Source organism: Salmo salar, chromosome ssa25 (genome assembly GCF_905237065.1).
Source record: "Salmo salar chromosome ssa25, Ssal_v3.1, whole genome shotgun sequence".
In the NCBI taxonomy this organism is placed as follows: domain Eukaryota; kingdom Metazoa; phylum Chordata; class Actinopteri; order Salmoniformes; family Salmonidae; genus Salmo; species Salmo salar.
In genome coordinates, this window is record NC_059466.1 from 43,758,338 (window position 1) to 43,773,381 (window position 15,044).

At 45.0% G+C, this 15,044-nt stretch overlaps 1 protein-coding gene across 7 annotated transcripts in view; it reads right to left on the bottom strand.

Moving 5' to 3' along the window:
- The window catches only part of LOC106586822 (tensin-1), a 322,014-nt gene that overhangs the window by 208,653 nt on the left and 98,317 nt on the right, over positions 1–15,044 (bottom strand). For all 7 annotated transcript variants that reach the window (XM_045707330.1, XM_045707331.1, XM_045707329.1 and 4 more), the window contains exon 2: positions 14,731–14,845. In XM_045707330.1, coding sequence (XP_045563286.1) covers positions 14,731–14,845 — 115 coding nt within the window. The remainder of the gene's footprint in view (positions 1–14,730; positions 14,846–15,044) is intronic.

The following is a 15,044-nucleotide window of genomic DNA, read 5'->3' on the forward strand; positions in this document are numbered from 1 at the left end:
CTGGTTCCCTGTGAAAACCTACAGCACACTCCAACCCCGAGGAGACTCTGGTTCCCAGTGAAAACCTACAGCACACTCCAACCCCGAGGAGACTCTGGTTCCCAGTGAAAACCTACAGCACACCAACCCCGAGGAGACTCTGGTTCCCAGTGAAAACCTACAGCACACTCCAACCCCGAGGAGACTCTGGTTCCCAGTGAAAACCTACAGCACTGCAACCCCGAGGACACTCTGGTTCCCTGTGAAAACCTACAGCACACCAACCCTGAGGAGACTCTGGTTCCCAGTGAAAACCTACAGCACACTCCAACCCCGAGGAGACTCTGGTTCCCTGTGAAAACCTACAGCACACCAACCCCGAGGAGACTCTGGTTCCCAGTGAAAACCTACAGCACACCAACCCCGAGGAGACTCTGGTTCCCAGTGAAAACCTACAGCACACTCCAACCCCGAGGAGACTCTGGTTCCCAGTGAAAACCTACAGCACACTCCAACCCCGAGGAGACTCTGGTTCCCTGTGAAAACCTACAGCACTCCAACCCCGAGGAGACTCTGGTTCCCAGTGAAAACCTACAGCACACTCCAACCCCGAGGAGACTCTGGTTCCCTGTGAAAACCTACAGCACTCCAACCCCGAGGAGACTCTGGTTCCCAGTGAAAACCTACAGCACACCAACCCTGGTTCCCAGGAGACTCTGGTTCCCAGGGTCCAGCTAAATACATGTGTTTTATCCAGTGGAAGAGCATGGCACTGTGAATACTAAAAATAATGGAGTGTTACAAAGCTTTACATCAAGTGTAATTAACACATTTATATACTATGTATAGCTTTGTAAGACTATAAATGACAAACCACCCAGCTTTGGAGTAGTGAAAAGGTATATTTCCCTGCTTTTCAGAGGAGCTGGCTAGTATTTAATGGAACTAATGAGATGCTACCTTCACCTTCCTTCAAACTGCATGCAGAGAGATAAAAATGGCATGCAGGAGTTTGTCTAACTCTGGGTAAGTTGGAAGACAGCTAAATCCTAAAGTATCCCTTTAAGTATTGCACCCAACAGATTAATCAAGGGCTGAAAGGGCTCACCTTATGCACTACCATAAAAAGTGGTTTCCTCTACATTATATTGTTCTCTGGAATACCACTGAACTGTGCTCCACCCACCTCATCACACGGTCCAGATACACTGACTCATTCTGTTCCCAGCATATAAGCCCTGAGTAAGCACACTCCCCTGGGGTACAAGGGGAAGACAGAGAGAGGAGGACTTCCATATTGGGTGTGAAAGTGGCTGGCGCACAAGGGCCCAGTCAGGCTTTTCTCTTGTTAGGAAGTTAGAGCTCTGCAGTGTAAACAGTCAGGCTTTTCCCTTCTTAGGAAGTTAGAGCTCTGCAGAGTAAACAGTCAGGCTTTTCCCTTGTTAGGAAGTTAGAGCTCTGCAGAGTAAACAGTCAGGCTTTTCCCTTGTTAGGAAGTTAGAGCTCTGCAGAGTAAACAGTCAGGCTTTTCCCTTGTTAGGAAGTTAGAGCTCTGCAGAGTAAACAGTCAGGCTTTTCCCTTGTTAGGAAGTTAGAGCTCTTCAGTGTAAACAGTCAGGCTTTTCCCTTGTTAGGAAGTTAAAGCTCTGCAGTGTAAACAGTCAGGCTTTTCCCTTGTTAGGAAGTTAGAGCTCTGCAGTGTAAACAGTCAGGCTTTTCCCTTGTTAGGAAGTTAGAGCTCTGCAGTGTAAACAGTCAGGCTTTTCCCTTGTTAGGAAGTTAGAGCTCTGCAGTGTAAACAGTCAGGCTTTTCCCTTGTTAGGAAGTTAGAGCTCTGCAGAGTAAACAGTCAGGCTTTTCCCTTGTTAGGAAGTTAGAGCTCTGCAGTGTAAACAGTCAGGCTAGTGAGGTGAGCGGGTAGTAGGGAGAGCGGGTAGTGAGGAGAGGCGGATAGAGAGAAGAGCGGGTAGTGAGGAGAGCTGGTAGTGAGGAGAGGCGGATAGTGAGAAGAGCGGGTAGTGAGGAGAGTGGGTAGTGAGGAGAGCGGGTTGAGGAGAGTGGGTAGTAAAGAGAGCGGATAGTGAGGAGAGCGGTCAAAGAATAGGTGGTAGGAGGACCGAGTAGAGAAGATATGGTGAGCTAGGAGAGGAGGAGACAAGGAAAGGATGGATGAGTAGAGGACACAGAGACCCTGGTCCAAAAACAAAGGGGAGAAGGGAGAGCCTCAGAGATGACCGAAAATAGAGACTGACTAAGCGAGAAGGGGAGAAAGAGAAAGAAAGATTTAAAAAAAACGCAAGAAAAGACGAAAGAGAGGAGAGGATATAAGATACAATGGCAAGTTGGGAGTTGGGTGTTGGTCCACATGGAAGAGATGATGAGGAGCGTTGAGGGGCTGGTTCCTATCTGACTCAGGACTTGAGGTATGTTCTTTAGGAGAGGAGAGCAGGGAGGGAGGGAGGGAGGGAGGGAGGGAGGGAGGGTGGGGCTGGAGCTATTTCCTCACCCAGGTGATTTGTAATGGGTCTGGACTCCCAAAGGCATGGGCTGAGCTAGAGAGACGGAACGAGGGCTGGGATATTTCCTCTCTCATATGTGCAAACACACACACGTACAGTACACACACACACCCACACACACCCACACACACCCACACACACCCACACACACACACCACACACACACACACACACACACACACACACACACACACACACACACACACAAAGACAGTCACAGACACTACATTAGACTGTCACAGACACCAGACACACCATGTACCATGTTCTACCCACTACAGTAGACTGTCGCAGACACCAGACACACCATGTACCATGCTCTGACCACTACAGTAGACTGTCACAGACACCAGACACACCATGTACCATGTTCTGACCACTACAGTAGACTGTCACAGACACCAGACACACCATGTACCATGTTCTGACCACTACAGTAGACTGTCACAGACACCAGACACACCATGTACCATGTTCTGACCACTACAGTAGACTGTCACAGACACCAGACACACCATGTACCATGCTCTAACCACTACAGTAGACTGTCACAGACACCAGACACACCATGTACCATGCTCTGACCACTACAGTAGACTCTCACAGACACCAGACACACCATGTACCATGTTCTGACCACTACAGTAGACTGTCACAGACACCAGACACACCATGTACCATGCTCTGACCACTACAGTAGACTGTCACAGACACCAGACACACCATGTACCATGCTCTGACCACTACGGTAGACTGTCACAGACACCAGACACACCATGTACCATGTTCTGACCACTACAGTAGACTGTCACAGACACCAGACACACCATGTACCATGCTCTGACCACTACAGTAGACTGTCACAGACACCAGACACACCATGTACCATGTTCTGACCACTACAGTAGAATGCTGTTTATTGACTATAGCTCAGCCTTCAACGCCATCGTACCCTCCAAGCTCATCACTAAGCTCGAGGCCCTGGGACTGAACCCTGCCCTGTGCAACTGGGTCCTGGTGAAGGTAGGAAACAACACCTCCACTTCAATGATCCTTAACACAGGGGCCCCACAAGGGTGCGTGCTCAGCCCCCTCCTGTACTCCCTGTTCACCCATGACTGTGTGCCCATTTACACCTCCAACTCAATCATCAAGTTTGCAGACGACACAACAGTAATAGGCCTGATTACCAACAATGACGTGACAGCCTACAGGGAGGAGGTGATGGCCCTGGCGGAGTGATGCCAGGAAAATAACCTCTCCCTCAACAAAACGAAGGAGCTGATCGTGGACTTCAGGAAACAGCTGACGGAGCACCCCACTATCCACATCGACGGGACCGCAGTGCAGAAGGTGGAAAGCTTCAAGTTCCTCGGCATACACATCACAGACAAACTGAAATGGTCCACCCACACAGACATTGTGGGGAAGAAGGCACAACAGCGCCTCTTCAACCTCAAGTTGCTGAAGAAATTCGGCTTGGCCCCTAAGACCCTCTGAAACTTTTACAGATGCACAATTGAGACCATCCTGTTGGGCTGTATCACCGCCTGGTACGGCAACTGCACCGCCCGCAACCGGGGGGCTCTCCAGAGGGTGGTGGGTCTGCACAACACATCACCGGGGGCACACTGCCTGCCCTCCCGGACACCTACAGCCCCTGACGTCACAGTAAGACCAAAAAGATCATCAACCACCCGAGCCACGGCCTGTTCACCCCATTATCATCCAGAAGGTGAGGTCAGCACAGGTGCATCAAAGCTGAGACCGAGAGACTCAAAAACAGCTTCTATCTCAAGGCCATCAGACTGTTAAGTAGCCATCACTAGCCGGCTACCACCCGGTTACTCAACCCTGGAATCACTAGTCACTTTAACAATGTTTACATAGTGCTTTACTCATCTCATATGTATATACTCTATTCTATTCTACTGTATTTTAGTCAGTGCCACTCTGACATTGCTCGTCTTAATATTTATATAAACTCAGCAAAAAAAGAAACATCCCTTTTTCAAGACCCTTTCAAAGATAATTAGTAAAAATCCAAATAACTTCACAGATCTTCATTGTAAAAGGTTTAAACACTGTTTCCCATGCTTGTTCAATGAACTATAAACAATTAATGAACATGCACCTGTGGAACGGTCGCTAAGACACTAACAGCTTACAGACGGTAGGCAATTAAGATTACAGTTATGAAAACTTAGGACACTAAAGAGGCCTTTCTACTGATTCTGAAAAACACCAAAAGAAAGATGCCCAGGGTCCCTGCTCATATGTGTGAACGTGCCTTAGGCATGCTGCAAGGAGTCATGAGGACTGCAGATGTGGCCAGGGAAATAAATTGCAATGTCCGTACTGTGAGACGCCTAAGACAGCGCTACAGGGAGACAGGACGGACAGCTGATCGTCCTCACAGTGGCAGACCACGTGTAACAACACCTGCACAGGATCTGTACATCCGAACATCACACCTGCGGGACAGGTACAGGATGGCAACAACAACTGTCCGAGTTACACCAGGAACGCACAATCCCTCCATCAGTGCTCAGACTGTCCGCAATAGGCTGAGAGAGGCTGGACTGAGGGCTTGTAGGCCTGTTGTAAGGCAGGTCCTCACCAGACATCACCGACAACAACGTCGCCTATGGGCACAAACCCACTGTCGCTGGACCAGACAGGACTGGCAAAAAGTGCTCTTCACTGACGAGTCACGGTTTTGTATCACCAGGGGTGATGGTCGGATTCGCGATTATCGTCGAAGGAATGAGCGTTACACCGAGGCCTGTACTCTGGAGCGGGATCGATTTGGAGGTGGAGGGTCCGTCATGGTCTGTGGCGATGTGTCACAGCATCATCGGACTGAGCTTGTTGTCATTGCAGGAAATCTCAACACTGTGCGTTACAGGGAAGACATCCTCCTCCCTCATGTGGTACCCTTCCTGCAAGCTCATCCTGAAATGACCCTCCAGCATGGCAATGCCACCAGCCACACTGCTCGTTCTGTGCGTGATTTCCTGCAAGACAGGAATGTCAGTGTTCTGCCATGGCCAGCGAAGAGGCCGGATCTCAATCCCATTGAGCACGTCTGGGACCTGTTGGATCGGAGGGTGAAGGCTAGGGCCATTCCCCCCAGAAATGTCCGGGAACTTGCAGGTGCCTTGGTGGAAGAGTGGGGTAACATCTCACAGCAAGAACTGGCAACTCTGGTGCAGTCTGTGAGGAGGAGATGCACTGCAGTACTTAATGCAGCTGGTGGCCACACCAGATACTGACTGTTACTTTTGATTTTGACCCCCCGTTTGTTCAGGGACACATTATTCAATTTCTGTTAGTCACATGTCTGTGGAACTTGTTCAGTTTATGTCTCAGTTGTTGAATCTTGTTATGTTCATAAAAATATTTATGTATGTTAAGTTTGCTGAAAATAAACACAGTTGACAGTGAGAGGACATTTCTTTTTTTTCTGAGTTTATTTCTTAATTCCATTCTTTAACTTTTAGATTTGTATATATTGTTGTGAATTGTTAGATACTACTGCACTGTTGGAGCTAGTGACAAGCATTTTCACTACACCCGCAATAACATCTGCTAAATGTGAGTATGTGACCAATAAAATGTTATTTGATTTTGATTTGATATATAGATACACACTGACATGCATGCACTGATGTACACACACAGACACACAGACACACACACACACCAAAATGACCACTTGTCAGTGTGTGTGTTTACTATTATCTTTAATACTCTGGTCCTGCACGGGTTTCCTAACCACCATCCCTCCCCTGGGAAGCTGTGGATTCTACCTGAGTAAATGTTTACCTCTCTGTGTTTGTGCTGCTAACACACAGAGTAACCACACAAACAAACCAGACACCATCACTGATGGCTATCTGAGCTGACAGATGACTCTGATCGGTTGTGATGGAAGTGTGTGTGTGTGTGTGTGTGTGTGTGTGTGTGTGTGTGTGTGTGTGTGTGTGTGTGTGTGTGTGTACATTTATGTCTGTATGTGCAAACACTCCCCATGTCACACCCCTACCCTTCCCCATTCCTCTGAGTCTCTGCTCTGTCCTCTACACACCTATCATCAGTCATACATTGACAGTCCATCCCCCTGGCCGTGTCAGGTTTCTATGGCTTACACGGCCTGTTAATTCAGGTGTTAAGTGATGACTGATCGAGGTGTTTCTTCCTGTTAGGCGGTTTACAGAGGAATACCTCCCCAAAACCATGTGGTGGCTGTGTGTGTGTGTGTGTGTGTGTGTGTGTGTGTGTGTGTGTGTGTGTGTGTGTGTGTGTGTGTGTGTGTGTGTGTGTGTGTGTGTGTGTGTGTGTGTGTGTGTGTGTGTGTGCGCGTAAGTGCGTGCGTGTGTGTGGTTGTGTGCGTGCGTGTGTGCGCGCGTGAGTGCATGCGTGTGTGTGGTTGTGTGCGTGTGTGTGTGTGTGTGTGTGCGCGTGCGCGTGGTTGTGTGTGTGTGTGTGTGTGTGTGTGTGCGTGCGGCTGTTGCCATTGTAGGATAGGAGCGTCCAGAACATATATTTTTATATGGACGTCTAGGGAAGTGTAGGGGATATCAAAACTGGTTTGCTGAACCAGCTGTTTCCATATTCCAGTCTGTCGCTGGAAAAGAAAATGCTCAGGTCACAAAGGGGCTGAGTCTAACATGAGTGTGTGTTATTTCAGTGATGAAATGGGACTAAATGAGAGTGTGTGTTGTGAGGAACAGAGACAGTAGCATGGTTGTATAGTTATAACTGAGGTTCTCAAACTAGCCATAGTTCACTAGCAATCCCTTCTTTAATGTATATAGCACAGCTCATGTAGGAGCCAAGTCGTAAAGGACCATTCTCTTTACCAGGGCTCTCCAACCCTGTTCCTGGAGAAATACCCTCCTGTAGGTTTTAACTCCAACCCTGTTCCTGGAGAAATACCCTCCTGTAGGTTTTAACTCCAACCCTGTTCCTGGAGAAATACCCTCCTGTAGGTTTTAACTCCAACCCTGTTCCTGGAGAAATACCCTCCTGTAGGTTTACACTCCAACCCTGTTCCTGGAGAAATACCCTCCTGTAGGTTTTAACTCCAACCCTGTTCCTGGAGAGATACCCTCCTGTAGGTTTTAACTCCAACCCTGTTCCTGGAGAGCTACCCTCCTGTAGGTTTTAACCTACAGGAGGGTATTTCTCCAGGAACAGGGTTGGAAACCCCTATTAAGTTAAAATCATTTTCAATGCTTTGTTGATGTATAAATGAATGAGGTACTCATGACAAATACTACAATTCTTCATCTGCATTAACAAAGAACTATGCGGGTAGTCAGTCTGTGTTTGCTGCAGCATATTTGATGTTCTGCTGCCCTCTAGTGGTGATCTTGACTCTCAACAGCATTTCTGCATTTCTTAAAGGCCCAGTGCATTCAACATTTAGTTTTCTTATGTTTGCATTATACTGTACAACAGCTGATAACAGTTGCTGGTTGAAAATGCAACCTACACATCAGTGGAGGCTGTTGAGGAGAGGACAGCTCATAATAATGGCTGGAATGGAGTGAATGGAAGGATAATAACCACATGGTAACCATGTGTTTGATGTGTTCCAAACTTCTCTGCCAATAACATCTAGTTTTCAGATTACATATCCCTCCCCACTCCCAGACAGTCCTTATTGCTTGAGAACAATGTTTTTGCTAAACAGACAGTTTTGTATTTTTTTTTATTTTAATGGAAAACTATTATAGAAATGTACTTAATTATTACCCAGAAAGGATGTCCACACTGCGCCATCAACTGAACAGCAATTGTGTCCACATTGTCCTTGGAGGCCACAGTCTGTTAACTGTCAGCCTAGTCATATTATCATCAGTCTGTTAACTGTCAGCCTGGTCATGTTATCATCAGTCTGTTAACTGTCAGCCTGGTCATGTTATCATCAGTCTGTTAACTGTCAGCCTGGTCATGTTATCATCATCAGTCTGTTAACTGTCAGCCTGGTCATGTTATCATCATCAGTCTGTTAACTGTCAGCCTGGTCATGTTATCATCAGTCTGTTAACTGTCAGCCTGGTCATGTTATCATCATCAGTCTGTTAACTGTCAGCCTGGTCATGTTATCATCATCAGTTTGTTAACTGTCAGCCTGGTCATGTTATCATCATCAGTCTGTTAACTGTCAGCCTGGTCATGTTATCATCAGTCTGTTAACTGTCAGCCTGGTCATGTTATCATCATCAGTCTGCTAACTGTCACCCTGGTCATGTTATCATCATCAGTCTGTTAACTGTCAGCCTGGTCATGTTATCATCATCAGTCTGTTAACTGTCAGCCTGGTCATGTTATCATCAGTCTGTTAACTGTCAGCCTGGTCATGTTATCATCATCAGTCTGCTAACTGTCACCCTGGTCATGTTATCATCATCAGTCTGTTAACTGTCACCCTGGTCATGTTATCATCATCAGTCTGTTAACTGTCAGCCTGGTCATGTTATCATCATCAGTCTGTTAACTGTCACCCTGGTCATGTTATCATCATCAGTCTGCTAACTGTCACCCTGGTCATGTTATCATCATCAGTCTGCTAACTGTCAGCCTGGTCATGTTATCATCAGTCTGTTAGACTCTTAAGGATCTGACCCTTTTTTCAATTTTCGCCTAAAATGACATACCAAAATCTATGCCTGTAGCTCAGGACCCGAAGCAAGGATATGCATATTCTTGATACCATTTGAAAGGAAACACTTTGAAGTTTGTGGAAATGTTAAATTAATGTAGGATAATATAACACATTAGATCAGGTAAAAGATAATGCAAAGAAAAAACCATGTGTTTTAATGTATTTTTTTTGTACCATCATCTTTGAAATGTAAGAAAAAGGCCAATATATGACTTTGGCATCTAGGTGCAATTTAGATTTTGGCCACTAGATGGCTGCAGTGTATGTGCAAAGTTTTAGACTGATTCAATGAACCATTGTATTTCTGTTTAAAATGTTATATCGAGACTGCCCAAATGTGGCTAATTGGTTTATTAATACATTTTCAAGTTAATAACTGTGCACTTTCCTCAAACAATAGCATGGTATTCTTTCACTGTAATAGCTACTATAAATTGGACAGTGCAGTTAGATTAACAAGAATTTAAGCTTTCTGCCAATATCAGATATGTCTATGTCCTGGGAAATGTTCTTGTTACTTACAACCTCATGCTAATCACATTAGCCAATGTTAGCTCACACGTCCCGCGGGGAAAACTGTCAGCCTGGTCATGTTATCATCATCAGTCTGTTAACTGTCAGCCTGGTCATGTTATCATCATCAGTCTGTTAACTGTCAGCCTTGTCATGTTATCATCATCAGTCTGTTAACTGTCAGCCTGGTCATGTTATCATCATCAGTCTGTTAACTGTCAGCCTGGTCATGTTATCATCATCAGTCTGTTAACTGTCAGCCTGGTCATGTTATCATCATCAGTCTGTTAACTGTCAGCCTGGTCATGTTATCATCATCAGTCTGTTAACTGTCAGCCTGGTCATGTTATCATCATCAGTCTGTTAACTGTCAGCCTGGTCATGTTATCATCATTAGTCTGTTAACCTGTTGGGTCTAGGGGGCAGCATTTGCACGTCTGGATAAAAAAAATGTACCCGATTTAATCTGGTTACTAATCCTACCCAGTAACTAGAATATGCATATACTTATTATATATGGATAGAAAACACTCTAAAGTTTCCAAAACTGTTTGAATGGTGTCTGTGAGTATAACAGAACTCATTTGGCAGGCAAAACCCTGAGACATTTTCTGACAGGAAGTGGATACCTGATGTGTTGTATTGACTTTAAACCTATCCCATTGAAAAACACAGGGGTTTAGGAATATTTTGGCACTTCCTATTGCTTCCACTAGATGTCACCAGCCTTTACAAAGTGTTTTGAGTCTTCTGGAGGGAGATCTGACCGAACAAGAGCCATGGAACGGTGATGTCCCATTAGACACCTGGCGCGCTACTTCATGTTGGGTACCCTCGTTCCAATACGTTATAAAAGGCTATGCATTCGTCCACCTTGAATATTATTCATGTTCTGGTTAAAAAAGGCCCTAATGATTTATGCTATACAACGTTTGACATGTTTGAACGAACGGAAATATATTTTTTCCCCTCGTTCATGACGAGAAGTCCGGCTGGCTTACATCATGTGCTAACGAGACGGAGATTTTTGGACATAAATGATGAGCTTTTTTGAACAAAACTACATTCGTTATGGACCTGTGATACCTGGAAGTGACATCTGATGAAGAGAATCAAAGGTAATGGATTATTTACATAGTATTTTCGATTTTAGATCTCCCCAACATGACGTCTAGTCTGTATCGCAACGCGTATTTTTCTGGGCACAGTGCTCAGATTATTGCAAAGTGTGATTTCCCAGTAAGGTTATTTTTAAATCTGGCAAGTTGATTGCGTTCAAAAGATGTAAATCTATAATTCTTTAAATGACAATATAATATTTTACCAATGTTTTCTAATTTTAATTATTTAATTTGTGACGCTGACTTGACTGCCGGTTATTGGAGGGAAACGATTTCCTCAACATCAATGCCATAGTAAAACGCTGTTTTTGTATATAAATATGAACTTGATAGAACTAAAAATGCATGCATTGTCTAACATAATGTCCTAGGAGTGTCATCTGATGGAGATTGTAAAAGGTTAGTGTATCATTTTAGCTGGTTTTATGGTTTTGGTGACCCTGTCTTTGACTTGACAAAACATTACACACAACTCTTGTAAATGTACTGTCCTAACATACTCTAAATTTATGCTTTCGCCGTAAAACCTTTTTGAAATCGTAAAACGTGGTTAGATTAAGGAGATGTTTATCTTTCAAATGGTGTAACATAGTTGTATTTTTGAAAAATTTGAATTTTGACATTTATTTGGATTCAAATTTGCCGCTCTTGAAATGCACCTGCTGTTGATGGAGTGCACCACAGGTGGCACGCTAGCGTCCCACCTAGCCCCAAGAGGTTAACTGTCAGCCTTGTCATGTTGACTGGTTTCCTTCAGTTTGTATGATACGGACATGGTGGTCCAATCTACTACGTGTTGGGTGAGTGTGAAGCTGAGTCCTCTCTATAATGTAACATAATAAGTCCTCTCTATAATGTAACATAATAAGTCCTCTCTATAATGTAACATAATAAGTCCTCTCCATAATGTAACATAATAAGTCCTCTCTATAATGTAACATAATAAGTCCTCTCTATAATGTAACATAAAAAGTCCTCTCCATAATGTAACATAATAAGTCCTCTCTATAATGTAACATAATAAGTCCTCTCTATAATGTAACATAATAAGTCCTCCATGAAGTTGATGCAAAGAGTCAGTATTTGCAAGACCTTTTTCAAGACCTCTGCAATCCGCCCTGGCATGCTGTCAATTAACTTCTGGGCCACATCTTGACTGATGGCAGCCCATTCTTGCATAATCAATGCTTGGAGTTTGTCAGAATTTGTGGGTTTTTTGTTTGTCCACCCGCCTCTTGAGTATTGACCACAAGTTCTCAATGGGATTAAGGTCTGGGGAGTTTCCTGGCCATGGACCCAAAATATCCATGTTTTGTTCCCCGAGCCACTTAGTTATCACTTTTGCCTTATGGCAAGGTGCTCCATCATGCAGGAAAAGGCATTGTTCGTCACCAAACTGTTCCTGGATGGTTGGGAGAAGTTGCTCTCGGAGGATGTGTTGGTACCATTCTTTATTCATGGCTGTGTACTTAGGCAAAATTGTGAGTGAGCCCACTCCCTTGGCTGAGAAGCAACCCCACACATTAATGGTCTCAGGATGCTCTACTGTTGGCATGACACAGGACTGATGGTAGCGCTCACCTTGTCTTCTCCGGACAAGCTTTTTTCCAGATGCCCCAAACAATCAGAAAGGGGATTCATCAGAGAAAATGACTTTACCCCAGTCCTCAGCAGTCCAATCCCTGTACCTTTTGCAGAATATCAGTCTGTCCCTGATGTTTTTCCTGAAGAGAAGTGGCTTCTTTGCTACCCTTCTTGACACCAGGCCATCCTCCAAAAGTCTTCGCCTCACTGTGCGTGCAGATGCACTCACACCTGCCTGCTGCCATTCCTGAGCAAGCTCAGTCCTGGTGGTGCTCCGATCCCGCAGCTGAATCAACTTTAGGAGACGGTCCTGGCGCTTGCTGGACTTTCTTGGGCGCCCTGAAGCCTTCGTCACAACAATTGAACCGCTCTCCTTGAAGTTCTTGATGAGCCGATAAATGGTTGATTTAGGTGCAATCTTACTGGCAGCAATATCCTTGCCTGTGAAGCCCTTTTTGTGCAAAGCAATGATGACGGCGCGTGTTTCCTTGCAGGTAATCATGGTTGACAGAGGAATAACAATGATTCCAAGCACCACCCTCCTTTTGAAGCTTCCAGTCTGTTATTCAAACTCAATCAGCATGACAGAGTGATCTCCAGCCTTGTCCTCGTCAACACTCACACCTGTGTTAACGAGAGAATCACTGACATGATGTCAGCTGGTCCTTTTGTGACAGGGCTGAAATGCAGTGGAAATGTTTTTTGGGATTCAGTTCATTTGCATGACAGAGGGACTTTGCAATTAATTGCAATTCATATGATCACTCTTCATAACTGTTGTGTGTGTATCCTGTGTGTGTATTTTCTTTCCTTCTCCCCTATTCACAGCTGTCGCCAATCAGTCACCAATCAGTCGGCAATCAGAAAACACCTGCTCCTTTTCCCTTACAAATCACATCCCCTTTCCCTTGGTTTAAAAACCCAGTCAGTTGTTTTCTCTGGAGCTCGATCTCTCTGTGTCTCAATCTCCCTGTGTCTCAATCTCCCTGTGTCTCAATCTCTCTGTGTCTCAATCTCTCTGTGTCTCAATCTCTCTCTCTCTCTCTCTCTCTCTCTCTCTCTCTCTCTCTCTCTCTCCCCCACCCCCCCTCTCTGGATTGAGCTCTCTTTTGGTTTTTGTTGCTACATGTCACATTTGTCCGGTACCTGTGAGTATATATTGATGTGCTTCATGACTGTTTGTTGGTGGGAAAAGGGGTACCAAGACAAGTCGCCCATGGGCATACATTAACCGTAGGTAAAAATTGTCTAAAGGACACTAGTTAGAACTGGGCGGACCACCCACTGTATTTTATTGGTTAGTGAGCTAACTGTTGTTGAAGCAGGCTAGTCTAGCTTAGGGGTGTTTTTGGATATTTATTATTTATTTCCTTGGGTCCAGCTCAGCCCCTCTTCCCGCCCCCCTTTACCGTGTGTTTACCAAATAAACCTATAGTGTTTGACGGTAAATTTAAGTTGTCTGTGGTTTTTGTTCTCACTGTTCCTTTTCACTGTTATAATTTGCATGAGTTATGTTACGGGTCTCGTTTCCATCCCCCCTAGACTGCAGGGCCAAAGGGATTCGTAACAATAACATTCTGGAGTATATGCAAATTGCCATCATACAAACTGAGGCAGCAGACTTTGTGAAAATTTATATTTGTGTCATTCTCAACTTTTGGCCACGACTGTATAGGACTCTGAGTAAAGCAGTAAGCCAATAGGATTCCTCTGTTTCCCCAAGCCAATATGATGCCTCTGTGTTTACCCAAGCCAATTGGATGCCTCTGTGTTTCCCCAAGCCGTGGACGAGGCAAGACAAATATTTCACTTCTGGATGCCAGGCTAAACAACCAGCAGGCTTCCCCCATGTTGCTTCATGTGTAGAACTATCAAGAACCAGACATTTCCACTACCCAGGAAGCAGTGGCCAGGTTTTAGTGGCTAGCCAAGCCCAGTGTCTCTACTGTCTAGACTCTAGCCTGTAGGTTTGCTAGGGATTGCCAAGACCTGGGTAGCAATACTGAGCTAACTGTCATCCAGCTTTGATGAATCACAGACCTCTATGACTATATTGTTTATATACTGTAGTCCCATTGTATTATGTCATTCAATCAATATCCAACTAGAACACCATTTGATTACTAAGCAAGCTATCAATCTAATCAATGAAATGAGTTAAAAGCCTGATTAGCACACTAGCATTGAGTGAATTGAAAACCAGCCAACCCCTGACCTCCCCAGAGCTACTTAAGACTATTTTAGCATAATTACTCACATTGACCAAAACTGTGACCCTGAATGACCCCTTGACGGCCCCCGGTTACCATGGTAACACTCAGGCAAGGTCAGTACTAACCTTTGCAAATTAGCCCCTCCTGGCTGACGGTCTGTTTGCACACGCCACAGTGCTTGTTCTTCTTGAACGTCTTCACTCGAAAGGTGTGTGAATGGATCCCCTCAAACTCCTCAGGCTGCAAAAAGAAAAAGACAGAGTTGGAGGGTTAGTGTTCAATTGCAGATGGCTCAGTTGGTTTGAGGTGTGGTGGTGTCAATACAAAGTGGGTTCAATTTGTGTGTAGGCCATGGTATTTGCAAGGGTTTTGTGTGGACAAAGTCATTTGGACATTTCTCACAGACTAAGAAAATGACCTTGCATATACCATCACCCAA